The following is a 17,313-nucleotide window of genomic DNA, read 5'->3' as shown; positions in this document are numbered from 1 at the left end:
GCGGCTCAGAGGTGCACAGCACCCAAAGTCCAAATTCTACACGATGAGAAGGGAGAGAGGGTTTTACTCTGGACCGTCCAACACACTTTTGGAGTGACTTATTTTTGTTTTTATTCTTTTTTTTTTTTTTGCATTTGTTAGATTTGCCTCAAACTTTTAGGACTTATAATCGAAAAAGTATAATTTTTTTCATCAAAACTCATAGTTTTCTTAAAAAAAAGTAAAAAGCTGTCTTTTTTTATTTGTTTTTGTCCTTTTTAAAAAAAAAATATAAGTTTCAAACAAAAAATTTAACTTTTTCAATTCCTCTCGCCGAGACGAATCAATAAATCACAAAAGTTTTACGCAAAATTAAACTTACAAATGAGATTTTTTTTAATAGAGAAAAAAAGTCACTCCTTACTATATAATCCAAACCACCCTAAACTGTTTTGAAAATCAAAACCGACTTTTTTCCCGACTCGACACATGAAATAATATGGGGACGCGCGCCAACCAAATGCCATATAAAAGGAAGTGGTCAGGTCGGGTTTGGGTATGAATTGACCCATATTTGACCCAACCCATTTTAACCTATCTACTTTTGACCCGTATTCAACCCGTCCATATTCAATCCATGACCCGTTTTAACCCACCTAAATTCGCTCATTTGGCACCTCTAATTGAAAGGCATCCTCCTTGAATTTCCTCCTTGTTATTCTTTTCCCTTAATGTTTCATTTTATAGCCTTGTTTCCGAATTAATCTTTTACAAGGGGGTGGACACGGTGGTTGTGGTCGTGGTGAGAGAGAGAGAGAGACTTTTTAACTTGATTGTGATGCTTCGGGAGTAGGAATTGGTGGAGTCCTAAGCCAAGGCGCTTATATATGGATTTTTTTTTTGGGTAACCGAGGTGTCCGGACCAACTTACGCGTACCTTGGGGGAGACTAGCACAGCAATCCACTGCCATGGCCCCCCGCTAAAATCATGATTTGCTTCCGGGGGGAAACGAACTCTACCATGTTGCAGCCTTGCAGGCACAGATTCGCCCTCACCATTGAGGCAACCCATGGGTGGGTATCTTTTTCTTCTATTAACACCAAACAAGATTTCGTCTATGCAAACAAAAAAAAAATACAGCTTTTATTTATCAAGGTATATAGAGAAGAAAAAAAGCTTTTTTTCTTTCCAATATATTATAGTAAGTATCACATAGGAAGTACTCCCAATTCTCTTCAGCCTTTGACAACCACAACTGATAAAGTAATTTAGACCCCCCTCCGGAGATGGGAAAATTTCAGCTAGAAGCCTAAAACAGCTTGGAAAGCCCTTTAGAAATAAGAAGAAATAAATCACGAGTTCACGTTAATCTAGTTCAAAAAAAAAAAATGTCCCCTAGTCCGCATTCGTTTTGCGTCTCTTATACGCGATGTAGGCCCTGGAAGATAGAAGAATATAACGCGGAGAATGGTAGATTCTAAGAGCAAAAGCAAGTACACATGTTCGTGTGAAATTTATTTGCCAGAATGACTATTGTTACTATAGTACTCATAATATCAAAAGGTCCAAAAATAGTAATGGTGCGGCAGCCGTTTGGTGCCATTTTTGCTCAATTGCAAATTCATACCTTTGAATTGAATTGTCTCGATCATTGTTTCGATGCAATTTAGTTTGCTTGGATATCGAAAGTTTGACAAAGCCAATGTGTGTTTTTTTTTTTTCTTTATTTGCAGCAGAGCGATATCCTGGGAGCAGATTGCCCACTGGCAAGGGCCATTTCAAGGCACATCACGAGGCAGCGAGACCCACCCGGGAAGGCAACCCGATAGCGTGTATTTTTTAAAGCGAGGGGAAGGGATCTCTTTTCTGCAATGGAAAAGAAATGGGGCAGATTTGATTTGGCACAACCTAACACCAAAACACCAGCAAGACCCTAGATCCAGCAGCCTCAGAGCCGAAATCAAACTTAAGGTCCAAACAGCATTAACAGCGGATCTTGATCATGACCGGTACACAAGAACCAGAATCATTTTTAACAAAAACTATTAAAAACCATTGCATTTGAATGGCAGAAGCAGAAAAACCAGGAAATGGCACTCAGCTATACCAATAGCAACAATCTAGGTGTGCAGAAAATCACACCCAAACTACCTACATAGCACTTGTCTCCCCTCTAAATAGCAGCTTCTTCAACACCAGCAATAGACATTGCTAGCACCCCATACACGCACACAACAAAGTTGCTAGCCCATATACCCATCACACACATGCACAGCTTTGCACATACACCCACACCCACACAGCCAACCCAACAAAAACAAAAACACAACTTCGACAAAGCCAAAGTTGGTACCAAAGATGAGTTTTTCATTTTTTGGCAGCAAAAGATGACGGCAGATGGACTTAAAATTTGCCCACATATTTGCCAAACTATGATTTCAGCAGCCTGAATGGCTCATGAATTGACTAGCTCTGACATAACATTGCGGAATCAATCTGCAGAAATCGTAATAGCAACATTTGTTTCTCTAGTCATTTTTGGGCCACAGTATGGAAGGGGGAAGGAATGACTTTTGCTTTATTTGGTTTTAACTTTGGTTTTCTACTTTCATTTGCACATTCAATTTTGTCTTGATTCTAGATGATTACCAAGGCAAGGGCAAATAGACCCTAGGAAACTGCATTTAATTTTCCCATTTTATTATAGAAGTACAGCACTATCAACAATATTGACAGTTGATTTCATGTGCATTAGTTTGCTAAATACATAAACCTATACAAAAACAAAAAGGGATACCCATATACATCTGACATTGCAGATCAAAAAAATATATGTACATCTGACAAACAAACAAAAACATACGTACCCGTGGAACTGCCAGCCTCCATTTTTATGTATTTGCCATTTTACTATCTAGCTACCAAAACCGATCCTTGTTGACACTTAAATAGCCAGCCATAACTTTTCCTCCCGTGTTCCTCATTCCGTCTATAAGAAAGCACCAACTGGAACCCAAGGCTCCGACGAAGAAATCTGATTCCGCAGCCATCAAGAAATTAACGAGAGGGTAATTCGTGCTGGTTTCCCTCCCCAGGCTGGCTTCGTAAGTAGCCATTGACATGTTTCCCACCAGGCGTGTCACATTTGTAAGTAGAAATTCCAGTGGGGGTATGATCTCCATCTATCAATTACTTCCTGAAGAAAAGTAGTCCTATGAGAATTTGATCACAACAGCAAAACAAAAGTTATCAAAAAGAGTAAACACTATGATCAAACAACTCCAATGGAACTCAATGGGTTTGTGTTCAACTTCTGCCGAAAACGACCGGACTTATCCAATGTTTGCAGCCTATGAAGCATCTACACTCCTAGAGATCACTGTAACCGTGTCAGACACTCCAGGGACACATAACGGTGTGTCCATTACATTTTTAATATTTGTTAACGGTGGGACACTCCGAGGACCCACATGGGGACACAGCATGGTGATATGTACAGATTTTAAAAGCTTTTTGACAGCAAAATATTTGTAATTTCAATAGTATTTAGCCAACAAAAATGTAATATAAAGCGCAAGTATATGTGCATAAGCATACACCATCACTCAATAATGGATTCCGATTCAATAGGAGTCCAAACCTAAATATGTAGTGGTTACAATGTAGGTTTGCATAACTGAAAGAACCGTTTAAAAAAATATTGAGGTATCTCCTGCCGTGCCATGTCTGTGTCCCCATTTCTTTAGAATAGTCATGTCGCCCATCTGTCTCTATGTCCCCAGCCGTTTCTGTTTCCATGCAACATAGTCTGTGACATTGTGGCTTTTAGTCTGTTTGCATATATCTGGAGTTTATCCAGTAGGGGGTCTGGGTCAAAAGAAACCCTGACTAGAGTTCCTCGTCACAAAAAACTTAAAAAGGTAACTTGAATGCAACTCTGATATCCTCTCTGTATATCAGTGGCAGCGTATTTCAAATCAAAGAAAAAGAGCAATATAGTTTAGAAGTAGACAATTCCTTAAATAACAAATAAATGAAAGGAAAAAAGGCTAAGCAGGCAAGGGTTTTGCTAGGTTTCTTTGTATTAGTAATTGATGGAAATGGGCAACCATAAGAATCATAAATATTGTCCCGGTTTGGAATGTAAAGAGATGGATGGAACCGCTATATCGATAGACCAATGAAAGACTTTCTCAAGATTCTTATTAATTCACAGGTTGATTGAATTTGAATAGACACTTGTGTTGTTGAATAAGGGCACACACCTTAATTGGATTCGGGTTGGATTGTACCCTTGTTATAGCATATTTATATTGTATTTGGTAACTATTTGCAAAGAAAAAAATCGTGATATTTTGTTTTTTATGTAAGAATGAGAACCAGATCTACTACGTCAGCTAGGGTCTTTCTGTCTAGAAGATAAAACGATATAAAGCACAAGAAAACTGTAAATAACCTGCATCTCCGTGGATAGCCAGATGCTGACAAGGTGCAGGAAGTGCTTTCTTATGCGTTCAGCACGTTTCATGTATTCTTCAAATTCAAATATCTTCATTTCACATGCCTTATCGCCCATCCTCACTTGTATGCTTAGCAATGGCCTAGGCATCCACGGTTTGTGATTGGACCATACAAATTGCTCCATTTCAAATTGCGGTTCTTCTCTAACTTCCTGAAAAGGATTTTCTCAAAAGGCATTACTCATTAGTTTACAAAAATAACAGACATAGATCTTCTTTCAACGATATCAAAAGTACGGATCGTTTCAGAAACACTTTCAGTAAGTTACACCGTTTGTTCTCGTTTGAAATTAATATCTGAACTCCAAACTTATCCAGAAACTTCAATTTGAAGCTTGACTTTGAGAAACAGGTTTAAGTGACAAAAAAAGGCTTGGCCTTTGAACTTGAAAGAAAGGTTCTAAGGACAAGGATTACAAATAAGCTTCAACAGAAAGCCTTCTCTTGTGGAATTGGTAATACGCGAGTCTTTTAGTTACTTAGTTGCTCTATAGCTATATAGCCTTGTTTTTGCAAGCTATCCATTTCAGTACTGGATTCCAAAGACACTGATACTGAAAGGAAAGGAGGAGGATGCCCTAAAAAGTCCAATACCCCTTGATATCTCTCGCAAGCTACTACATTAAGACATGTCCGTTCAGATAAGTTGATCAATTAAAGTACCAGAAGAACGGATAAAGCAAAAGTATCTTCTTAATCCATTAGGAGAGAGCTTCGTATTATATGGGTTTGTGTAGGGAGGTATTCCCGAACAGATACATTTTATAGCCAAACACGTGGTGTTTGGGAGCACGTGGTAAATATGATAGGAGTTATCGCCAGACAGTGTGGTGAACGGCGATATGGACCAAAAATATGGGAAGTCATTGACCCATGCAGTCTGTTCGACTGAAAAAGACAAAAGACATGTGAAGTCATTTGTCTCTCCAGATATAAACAATGAGGACCGGATACATGTAAGGTCATTGGTCCATGTGGACTGTTCGGCCATGAGATGGCCGAACAAAGAAAGAGCTCCAATCAAGAGTAGGAGCAGAGGGAATACTCTGGAAGATTCCAGAATAGTCATGTCCCGTAAGGGAATAAGATCCCGAGAATATAGGATCTGGTAAAGATACCCAATGAGAATGGGATGTTCGGCTTGTAATGGAAAAGAATCCTAAAAGGACTCTTTTCTAATAAACTGATAAAGGAAACGAGAATCCTTGATATCCTGGGTTTCCTATACGAGTTAAGAATCCTATGGCAACAGGAATGCTTGGGCTACAAGCATACGCAAATCTATAAATATGAGGTAAACCTAAAGGCAAAAGGTACGCAATACATTGCTTTCTGATTGCTTTCTTACTGATAATTAGGGTTTAATTGCTAGTACGTGATACTAACTTTGGCATCGGAGGGCCTTTGCCACGAGAGGCAAAGGTGCACTCACCCCTTGTCTATTTTGCAGATTAGGGTTCCGACGACGAATTAGGGTTCCGGTGAAAAGGCATGAATAAGCCGTTGCAATCCAAGGTGATCCGAAACATCAATTGTTTTCATCCCCCTACAATTGGCGCCGTCTGTGGAAAACGAACAAACTTTTCTGAAAAGTAAGTACGATGGAAGAAGATCCAGTTACTCCGTTTAGTCCAAAGGACCAGTTGGGTGGGGGAAGAGATAAATCCCTACCCGGTGCTCCGAGAAAGCCAACTGGTAGACATAACGGGGATAACTCCAGAGAAAAAGGAGATAAAACTGCTACTGGCTCCATGAGAAGGAAAAGGGCTCATCGAAAAGAAGAGTCAGTTACCCATTCAAGAAGTATACACAATGATAATGATGTCCTTGATAAAAAGAGAAGGGAAATCGAGGTGTATGCTCGTTTAATTAAGAAACGAGAGTACGAGATACAGGAGTTGCAGCGGGTACGAGAGCACCCAGAAGATTCTGGACTCTCTCGTAGGCATTCCCAGAGGGACGGACGGACTCTGGTAATCCATAAGCAGACTCATTCACGGAGAAGAGCGAGCAGGAGTCCTACCAAAGGGCGATACGAAGCTTCTCCAAGAAAAAGGAGAAGCAGAAGTAAGAGCCGAACACCGGAGAGAAGGGCTTCTTCACGAAAAAGGAGGAACAGAGACGGAAATTCCACCCCCGAAGAGGAGGGAACAAGGAAACATCATCGAGACAGGTACGAAAGACCTGATGCTGATTGGGCCAAGGCCACGGCTCACAAGTCAAAGGAGTTCGAGGATGGGACAGTGACTGCACGAGAAGCAGCACGCAAGGCATTAAGTAATATTGCAGCCTCCCCATTTACAAAGAGGCTACAAGAGGCTAGGTTGCCGAGCAGAGTGAAGCACGGTGCGTTCGTACTTTAGGAGACAAATACGGATCCCGTGGCTCACATACAGCATTATCAACAGGCTATGTTTATGCATGAAAGGGATGATTCCATCTTATGCAAGATGTTCCCCTTCAGTCTTGGCAAGGTGGCTTTATCCTGGTTTCATAAACTGGCCCCACGATCCATACGAGGATGGAGGCAGTTGGCCGAGGAATTCACTGCTCGGTTCTTGACAAGCAGAAAAGCCCCAAAGACCTTTGAAAGTCTTTCCACCATGAAACAGGAGGAGAATGAGCAGATCAGGGATTATGCAAAGAAGTACTGGGAGACTTTCAACGAGATTGAAAGTTGTAGTGAAGAGTATGCAATTGCCACTTTCAAGACTGGTTTGCCTGTTCGGGGAGAGTTGCGTCGCTCATTAAATAAACATCCGGTAGCCACATTGGCTAAATTGATGGAGCGGATAGAGCAACATGCCAGAATGGAGGATGACATACTCCGTGAGGACGGCAGGACCGTTGTCGAGCAGTCGAAGGCACCTGTCAAAAAGGTGGATAAACCAGAGCCCAAGACTTATAGAGAGAGAAGGGAGTATGGGCAGGCTAAGAAAGAGACGTACAAGGATAAGCAAGCTCCTGACCCCAAGTCTTTCTTTTCTATCACTACGGTTTGGAAGGAACCAATTTACAGGATTCTTTATCGAATAAAGAATCAGCCATATTTTAAATGGCCACCAAGTCTAGGCGGAGACAATGATGCAAAACGTGCTACGAATCAGCACTGCAGTTACCATAAAGATTGGGGCCATATGACCGAAGATTGTGAGATGTACAAGAGCCACCTTGATGATTTGGTCTCTCGGGGCTATCTCAAGGAATTATCCAGGAGGATCCAAAGGAGAAAGGGAAAGCTATGGAGTTGGGTTACGAGCAAAACTCTAAAGGAGTAATCCATATGATACATGGGTTGGCCACACCTTATACGAGACATGAGGTTAGGTCTGTTACAAAGGCAAGTTAAGCACGATCAGCACGTGATGCGACTGGGAAACAAGAGAGGGCGAGAGAATGATGTGTGCAAAGAGAGCATAGCATTCACTAATGATAACCCGGGAGAGGTCCAAATACCCCACAATGATGCTTTGGTTGTAACCCTACGAGTTGGGGAATATGACATTGAAAGGATTCTAGTGGACTCAGGGAGTTGTACAGAGGTGTTGTACTACGATGCGTTCAAAAAGCTGGGGCTGGTCCAGACAGACTTAGAGCAGTCTACAACACCTCTGATTGGGTTCGGGGCAGGAGCAGTCTAGCCCCTTAGAAAGGTAACACTACCTGTTCGGGCAGGATAAGTGGTATTGAGGACAGATTTTTTAGTCGTCGATGTACCTTCTTCCTATAACGCAATTATAGGGAGGACATGGCTACATAAGATGAGAGCAGTCTTCTCGACTTATCATCAGATGGTGAAGTTCCCAGGATCGAATGGGATTGAGGTACTTAGAGGCAATCAAAAAGTGGCACAACAATGTTTGATTTCAATTATTAACAAAGCCCCAAAGGTCCATCATGTTCATACATTAGAAGTACTAGATCAACCAACTATCGAGGATGTTGGAAGAACTCCGGCTGAAAAAGTGGTTGAAGGCTTGGAGAAGATTCAGATCAACGAGACTGATCCTAAAAGATATTTCTTAATTGGAGAATCATTACCAGTGGACGAAAAGGCTGAATCAATAAGATTTCTGAAGGAATATATTGATGTATTTGCATGGGTGCCAGAGGAAATGCCCGGGGTGGATGCAGGTGTGATCTGTCACCATTTAAACATTGATCCTCAGCACAAGCCGATCATTCAGAAAAAACGGAGGGCAGCCGTGCAGCATGTGGATGCAGTAATTGAGGAGGTCGATCGTTTACTGGAGGCTAAAGCAATATGTGAAGTCTACTACCCAGAATGGTTGTCCAACACCGTTGTGGTGAAGAAAAAGAACGGGAAGTGGCGTGTCTGCGTAGACTTCACAGACCTAAACAAAGCGTGTCCAAAAGATAGTTTTCCTCTTCCAAGAATTAACCAGTTGGTTGATGCAACCGCTGGTTACGAGCGAATGAGTTTTCTCGATGCGTATCGAGGATATCATCAAATTGCTATGTTTGGGCCTGATCAAGAGAAGACTTCGTTTATCACACCACGAGGGTTGTATTACTATAGTGGTATGCCTTTTGGGCTAACGAATGCTGGGGCAACATACCAAAGACTTGCAACTATCATGTTCAAGAAGCTGCTTGGAAAGACTATGGAAGTTTACATAGATGATATGGTGGTAAAAAGCAAAGATAAGTAGGGACATATGGCTGATTTAAAAGAAGTTTTCGAAATCTTGAGGGAATACAAATTGAAACTCAACGCCTCGAAATGTGCGTTTGGAGTTGGATCAGGAAAGTTCCTGGGCCATTTGGTGACCATGAGAGGGATTGAGGCTAACCCTGATCAAATTGCTGCCTTACAAAGGCTTCAGAGTCCCAAAACCACTAGGGAAGTCCAAAGATTGACTGGAATGGCTACAACACTTAATAGATTCATCAGCAGGTCAAGTGACAAGTGCAGACCCTTTTTTCAATTGTTGAAAAAGAGGGAGGGATTCGAATGGGGAGCAGAGTGTGAACAAGCCTTCCAGGATCTGAAGAAGTACCTGGCTGAGCCCCCACTTTTGTCAACACCTCAGCCAGGTGAGTCTTTAATTCTGTACTTAGCTGTTTCCGAGCATGCAGTAAGTGCAGTCCTGTTGAGGGATTTAGGAATCGAACAAATCCTTATTTATTATGTTAGCAAGACATTGCTAGATGCAGAGACGAGATATCTGCCTTTAGAAAAACTTATCCTGTCACTTAGGACAGCCACAAGGAAACTGCCACACTACTTCCAAAGTCACAAGGTTGTGATTTACACTGAGTTTCCATTGAAATCACTGCTACGAAAAGCAGACTTCTCGAGAAGGATCTCGACATGGTCCGTCGAATTGAGCCAGTACGATATTGATTATCAGCCACGCACGGCAATCAAAGGCCAAGTGTTGGCTGATTTTGTGGCAGAGTTTTCTCCTACGGTGGCTCCCCTGCCTCCTACAAGAAAGGAACAGGCAACAGAGACATCTCCCACAAAGAATCAACCCACAGCCGAACAGGATCCTATGGAATGGAAGCTATTCGTCGATGGATCAGTATGTAATACTGGTTCTGGAATTGGGGTTGTCCTTTTTCCTCCTCAAGGAGTACTAATAGAACTATCTGTTCGGCTCGGTTTTAGTGCTTCGAATAATGTGGCTGAGTATGAGGCACTTTTAGCTAGATTAAGAAGTGCAAAGACCCTAAAAGCAGAACGGGTTAGAGTGTATTGTGATTCACAGCTTGTGGTCAATCAGCTGTCCGGCGAATATGAAACTCAAAACGAAAAGATGGTGGCCTACGTACAGGCAGCCAAGGACTTGCTTGATACCTTCGAGAGGGTATATATTGAACAGATAAGTTCTGGACAGAATGCTCATGCAGATTCATTAGCTTGGTTGGCTGCAGCTGTACCAACCGAGTTCAAAAGGAAGGTGGCAGTCGAATATCTGAATGAGCCGAGCATTGGGAGGAGTATAGACTTGGTCTTGGACGTGAACCAAGGACCAAGTTGGATGGACCCAATCATGGAGTTCTTACGAGACGAGATACTCCCTTCTGACAAAAAGGATGCTCACAAAATAAGGATCAAATCTGCTAGGTTTTGGCTGTCCCTGGAGGGTAAGTTATACAGGAAATCCTTTACAGACCCATATTTGTTATGCATACATCCTGAGATGGTACAAAAGTTTCTTCATGAAATCCACGAGAGAACATGTGGGAGCCATGCTGGAGGCAGATCCATAGCCCACCGAGCAATTACCCAAGGCTACTGGTGGCCACACATGCAAGTAGATGCAAAGGTGTATGTGAAGATTTGTGAAAAGTGTCAGAAATTCTCACCCGTTTGCTCAATGGGGGATGGACATCGTGGGTCCATTACACAAAGCAACTGGGAATCGAAAATTCCTGCTGGTAGCAACTGACTATTTTACTAAGTGGATTGAGGCAGAACCACTGGCTAAAATCACTGAACCCATGATAGAAAGGTTCGTGTGGAAAAGCATCATCACTCGCTTTGGGGTCCCTTACTCCTTGATCACAGACAATGGATCCCAATTTCAGAAGAAATTCAAGGCTTTTTGTGCTCAGTATGGAATACGAAATTATTATTCCAGCCCAGCCTACCCTCAGAGTAATGGGCAAGCAGAGGCGTCTAATAAAACTATCCTTGATGGGATCAAGAAAAGGCTAGACAAAGCCAAAGGGAAGTGGCCAGACGAATTACCTTTAGTGCTGTGGGCTCACTGAACAACGCCTAGGAGGTCTACGGGAGAGACCCCCTATTCATTGGCATATGGAACAGAGGCTGTCATACCTCTAGAAGTAGGTCTGCCGACCAATAGGATCGTTTTGGTTGAAAGTGGAGGCAATGACAAAGCCCTCGAGATTGAGCTTGATCTCGCTGAAAAACGAAGGGAAAAGGCCCTCGTGCATCTGGCTTCTTACCAGGAACAACTGATGAAAAGCTATAACAAACATGTTCATCCTCGAGAATTTGGTGTTGGGGATCTCGTACTACGAAAAGTGCTCGGCAACACCAAGGTAGCCAACGAAGGCAAGTTGGGGGCCAATTGGGAAGGCCCGTATCGAGTAACCGAGATTGCAGGCATAAGGGCCTACAAATTGGCAGATTTGGATGGTAATCCAATTCCGAGGCCTTGGAATGTCCATAATCTACGAATTTTTTTTGTTTAGAAGCATTAAGTTTTGTTTTAGATTTGCACTACGTGATTGTGTGGGAATTACGAGTATAATCCCCTTGTTCTAAATTTTTTAAGGGGTACGAGTAACGCCCTCTTAAGGTTTACGGATTATGAATAAAATCACTTTTTGCAGTATAAAATATTGTGTTCTTGGTATTTGTTTTCAAAATACGAACCATGGGCTTGGTTTCCCTTATTCGTATTGGGGAGCAGGAAATGGGCACTTATACACGTAAGTACGGGAAACTTAACAAGTACGACAACGCTTGTACGTCTTTTTAAGTACGTGACACTTAACGAGTACAAGTACGAAACACTTGTATGGAATTTGAAGAACGTACGAGAAACTTAGAAACATTTAAGTACGTGAAACTTAACAAATACGTGACACTTAAACAAGTACGTGAAACTTAACAAGTATGACAACACTTGTATGTTTTCAAAATACAAGTATGAATTACTTGTATAAATTTCTTAAAGTACGTGAAACTTACAAATATAAGTATGAAAATACTTATATGATTTCCAACGTACGAGGAACTTAGACAACGACTGTTTCTAAATACGTGAAATAGTTCAAAGCACAGATGATTCACAAGATTTGCTAAGTATTGAAACACTTATGCACAAACAAGCATGTGATTATAGGATCAAAGTACGAAATACTTAAAAGATTAAACTATTTGCATCCGAACAGATGTAAAGACAAGAGTAGCCGAGCAAATTATAAATGTTATGCCACGAGGGGCCGAATACTTGTGTTATCAGAAAAGTATTGATAGTACTAGTGCCTCGCAGGGCCAAAATGCTTATGGTCACGCAGGACCAGCCAACATATTTAAAAGTTCATATACTTAGTCCATATTTTGGACCTCTGGGACATCAGTGCTGATCTCAGTATCAGCACCATCTTCGACTGGATTCTCTTCTAGGATTATGGGTTCATTAGCTGTATCCCGGATAGATGATCGTTCTGTAGCAGCATCACGGTTATCTGCTGGGGTCTCTTCTCCAGTGTTGGCGAACTCTTCGATCTATTGCTCAATGTCGTCTTCAAGGTGTTCCCCTGGATCCTGAATGTCTTGAGCACGAGTGCTTGGCAGATCATTGTCAACCCAGAAGGGTGAGTCCTCGGCAACCCCTAATTTGGTAACACATGCCTCCCAGCTAGCTGCCCAAATTTGATCTTGTAGTCCCGGCATCTGTTCCACATAATTTGCTGTTGCTGTGTCAAAACCTTTTTGGTAGCCATCTTCAAAGGCTATCTTCTTTGTACCATCGATTTCAGATAAAGCCTGGCTGGGGTTACCCTCAGCAGTCTCGAGTTTGCTTTTTGCCTCTTCAAGTTCCGCTTTGGCTTTGTCTCTCTCTCTCTCTCTCAAGCTTGGAAATTGTCTGCAATTGCCTGGTGTTGTCTCTTAAAAGCCTATTGCGTTCTGGTTCAATCTCTTGTAGTTTTTGACCCAGCATCATCATTTTTTGAATGAACTGGCAAAAAACTAGCAGTTATTAGAAATCAATAGCTCACCAGCTTCGCAACTATGAGTGAAAATTGTGAAGAAAGATCTATTACCTTAATTCCACTGACAAGACCCGTGGACACCAATCGATCTGGAGAGGATGCAGCCTCCTTCTGGACGTCTACAGGTAGCAGCAAGCCTTGTGCAAGCGCTAGTGCAGTCTCGGAGGAACTAGCACTGTCCCCAATATGGACGGGTCGATCTCCCCTTATGAGTTGAGGGGCCCATATTTGAGGAAGCGTTTGGGAGTTTGGAGATGGGGGCTGGTTGCCAGTTATGTCAGCATGACCGGCTGAAGTACTCTGTTCCTCAGTCCTAGGACGTTTGTTCTGATTGGCATCAGTAGCCTCCTGGGAACTATCGTGTTCCCGAGGAGAGGTGGAGGATCGTGTCAAAGACCCCCTAGTCCGGCGAGGTGGTGGGGGAGCGTGCCCGGTTGACCTCCCCCGACCTCGACCTCGTGTGGACACAGTAAGTAAAGAGCTCAGGTTAAGGGGTTGACGAGTCATTGTACCTGGATCACGAGGTGATGGAGAATAACCAGACGAGGAAGATTGGCTGGTATCACGATTTAAAACCAGTTGTTCGGGCTGTTGTTGTTCAGAGACTGGTCCACGCGTAGATCTTCTAAGTTTTAAACGCGGAAGTGGTACGCCTTCTGAAATGGGAACTTCACCAGGTTGACCAGCAACGGTAACACCAGCTTGAAGTCTTGCAATACGAGGTTGGGGAGCAGTTGATGTGGAGGTAGAAGCAGCACTGGTGCTGGGATGGGCAAGTCTTCTATCAATGACCCCTCTGTATGAAGGTTCGTATCCTAGCAGTATATCAGCGTCACGACCCCGACCTGCTGTTCGGGTACCAGGGACGCCTGTGTATTTTAAGATTTTATTAATGTCCTCTGTTCGGACGTAGCTCGGCTCTCGTCTAGGGCACCTGTTATCGTTTTTAGCTGCAGGAGCAAAATTCAAAGATACAATTAGCATATAGAAAAGCTATGAAAAGAAAGTAAATGAGAATTACAAAGTGAAATTAGGAGCGTACGTGGGTAACCCCATATGTGGGGGCAATGCAAACCTACCACCTGGCCGTCCTCCCCTACTGGCTCGAACGCTCCCGTTACATAGAGGAATTCAACCTCGTGGTCACGAGCAGAGTCTGGCAAATTGAGCACGAGACGCTTGTCTGCTTTCCGAACTTTAAAATAATATGTGTTGTATTCGGGGTTTAGCACATTGCTATACCACCATTGGATGTCCCAAATTCCCAGTTGGGTCCCCAAGATCCTATTCAGGGCTACTACTCCCATCACTAACCTAAAGAAATTGGTCGAAACCTGCATTGGCATGATTCGATACCAGTTTAGGATTTGACGGAGTAATGGGTGTAGGGGAAAACGAACTCTGCCTTCGACTATGGCTACAATTGGGATACACATCCTATCCCATGAGCCGCCATCCCTGTCTGCACCTAAAGGGGCGAGTTCGAGCCCCACGTTCTCAGGGACGTTATACTCAGTCCTAAACGCCGCCATGGCAGTTGAGGTTTCACAGAGTTTTCTAAACTTACTAGGTCTTGGAAGGTTTTCGCTATCACCCGCCATGGAAACAAAAGAAGTGGGTGGGACAAATCAAGAAAACTGGGTGTAATCAAAACCCTAAGAGATGAAATCTCAGAACAAAATGCAAGAAGGGGCGAGAATTAGAAGTCTTATGAGACTATTGCAGTTGTTACCTGAGTTGAAATCGAAATGAAGATCACAACAATGGTGGATCAGAGATAGATGATTTTCGTCTGGTTTAAGAGAGAGAAATGAAGGATTTGAAACTTTGGATGGAAAAGCAAGAAAAAACCCTTTTGAGGGGTTTAAGTGCCAGGGACGGAGACGAAACGTCTCGTCTCACACCGTTACTTAAAAAGTAACGGGATAAAGGGATTCAACTAACGACGTATTGACGTCGTTTAGGCAAAGCGTCAGTTCACATTAAATGAAAAGCGTACGAGATACGCCACGTGGAGTCATTACTTCAAGATGGTACAAAGGCAAAGGCGCCAAGGCAACAAATGAATATTAAAATTATGACTACACGGGATCAGAAGAGTCTAGTCTAAACAATTGTTTCTAAAAAGAGCTTCATGTATTGCCCCCGAACAGTGGCATGTAAATGAAGCTGGGGAGCAATTGTAGGGAGGTATTCCCGAACAAATACATTTTATAGCCAAACACATGGTGTTGGGAGCACGTGGTAAATATGACAGGAGTTATTGCCGGGCAGTGTGGTGAACGGCGATATGGACCAAAAATATGGGAAGTCATTGACCCATGCAGTCTGTTCGGCTGAAAAAGACAAAAGACATGTGAAGTCATTTGTCTCTCCAGATATAAACAATGAGGACCGGATACATGTAAGGTCATTGGTCCATGTGGACTGTTCAGCCATGAGATGGCCGAACAAAGAAAGAGCTCCAATCAAGAGTAGGAGCAGAGGGAATACTCTGGAAGATTTCAGAATAGTTATGTCCCGTAAGGGAATAAGATCCCGAGAATATAGGATCTGATAAAGATACCCAATGAGAATGGGATGTTCGGCTTGTAATGGAAAAGAATCCTAAAAGGACTCTTTTCTAATAAACTGATAAAGGAAACGAGAATCCTTGATATCCTGGGTTTCCTATACGAGTTAGGAATCCTATGGCAACAGGAATGCTTGGGCTACAAGCATACGCAAATCTATAAATATGAGGTAAACCTAAAGGCAAAAGGTACGCAATACATTGCTTTCTGATTGCTTTCCTACTGATAATTAGGGTTTAATTGCTAGTACGTGATACTAACTTTGGCATCGGAGGGCCTTTGCCACGAGAGGCAAAGGTGCACTCATCCCTTGTCTATTTTGCAGATTAGGGTTCCGACGACGAATTAGGGTTCCGACGAAAAGGCACGAATAAGCCGTTGCAATCCAAGGTGATCCGAAACATCAATTGTTTTCATCCCCCTACAGTTTGCTTGACAAATGACAAAGGAATCTAGATAGACAAACCTCTAGCCATTCTTTAGCGGGTGTTGCAAGAACCAATTTTGCAGCTTCCCGTCCAAAGGTCGCATGACGTTCAGCATTTAGCAAGTTGCACGTATACTCAGTCTGAAATCTCATTAGGTAGCGGACTGCCTGAAAATATTCAACCGATAACTTAATTGTGTTAGCCGCTAAATAATACTTATAAGCATGAAAATATAGTTTTTTCTTATTTTACATACTTGCATAAAGCAATTCCAAATATGTTTGCGACTTCTCGTTATGTAGACTACATTGGTGAGTATATTCACGATTGAAACTCAAATAGCCGTACTTTTATGTTTGACCGTTTCAGGACAATCATTGACCTTGTTATTTAGCTGGCAAACGAGAAGATAGAAAGAAGAAAATTTTTAATTTCATAAAAGTACTTTTGCGTACTTTGTCCTCGAAAGCTAAGCCAATGTCTTTATTAAAAAATATTCCCTATACCTGGGCTCGCCACCACCTTCTATCCATTTTGCGATGAGAGGCAATTAGAGTTCCATTTATATCTGTTGTTGGCTGTAAATATCTCCAAGGATTACCCCAAGCGCTGTTGCAAGACATTAGACAGAGTGAGATAAAGCACCGACAATGCGTTCGTGTTGATTTTTGAAGCCTGAATAGTACTGGACACCTCACCACATGTATATCAACAAAAAGCACATCTAATTTGGCAAACCTTGGCCGATGTTGGTCTTTTCTTCATTTGAGAATACAGTAACAATGTGGGGAATCTTGTGGAACCCCATATATCGGCAAGTCATGCTTCCTTGTCATGATTGATATTAGTCTTCATGCTATTTTCCGTGCTTGCACCCGTGTTTGGTTCATTGTACAACAACACGTACTCTGTGTCTAAAATTTATGAAGAAAATAATGAATATGTTCAGGAGCTTGCCTAGGAGTCTGTCCAGACCATATTTGCTTTGATTTGTAGTTGTCTTTTCCTGTTATAATTCCTTTTTCCCATGCATCCTTTTCCTTCATTAACTGGAATGCACGATCTTGGCATTCTTGGGATGTTTCTGGAAA

General features: G+C 42.3%; 1 protein-coding gene across 1 annotated transcript; it reads right to left on the bottom strand.

Annotated features, from left to right (window-relative positions):
- Positions 1–2,350: 2,350 nt before the first annotated feature.
- On the bottom strand, positions 2,351–17,075 carry LOC131301147 (uncharacterized). Its single transcript, XM_058327323.1, has 4 exons — positions 16,729–17,075; positions 16,261–16,389; positions 4,437–4,652; positions 2,351–3,176 (listed from the first exon to the last, which is right to left on the bottom strand). The coding sequence occupies exons 1-4, from the start codon at positions 16,843–16,845 to the stop codon at positions 3,120–3,122; spliced, it is 519 nt and encodes a 172-aa protein (XP_058183306.1). The 5' UTR covers positions 16,846–17,075; the 3' UTR covers positions 2,351–3,119.
- Between the last annotated feature and the right edge of the window lie 238 nt (positions 17,076–17,313).

This window comes from Rhododendron vialii, chromosome 9a, assembly GCF_030253575.1.
Source record: "Rhododendron vialii isolate Sample 1 chromosome 9a, ASM3025357v1".
In the NCBI taxonomy this organism is placed as follows: domain Eukaryota; kingdom Viridiplantae; phylum Streptophyta; class Magnoliopsida; order Ericales; family Ericaceae; genus Rhododendron; species Rhododendron vialii.
Note: the sequence above shows the minus strand (reverse complement) of the source record. Positions and strands in the feature narration are given on the sequence as shown.

Excerpts from the sequence above, each read along its gene's own strand:
- LOC131301147 (XM_058327323.1), bottom strand. The coding sequence starts at position 16,845 with ATGTCTTGCAACAGCGCTTGGGGTAATCCTTGGAGATATTTACAGCCA. Across the intron at positions 4,653-16,260 it reads CCGCTAAAGAATGGCTAGAG|GAAGTTAGAGAAGAACCGCA; the intron begins GTTTGTCTATCT and ends AATCCTTTTCAG. Across the intron at positions 3,177-4,436 it reads GGCTATCCACGGAGATGCAG|GAAGTAATTGATAGATGGAG; the intron begins GTTATTTACAGT and ends ACTTTTCTTCAG.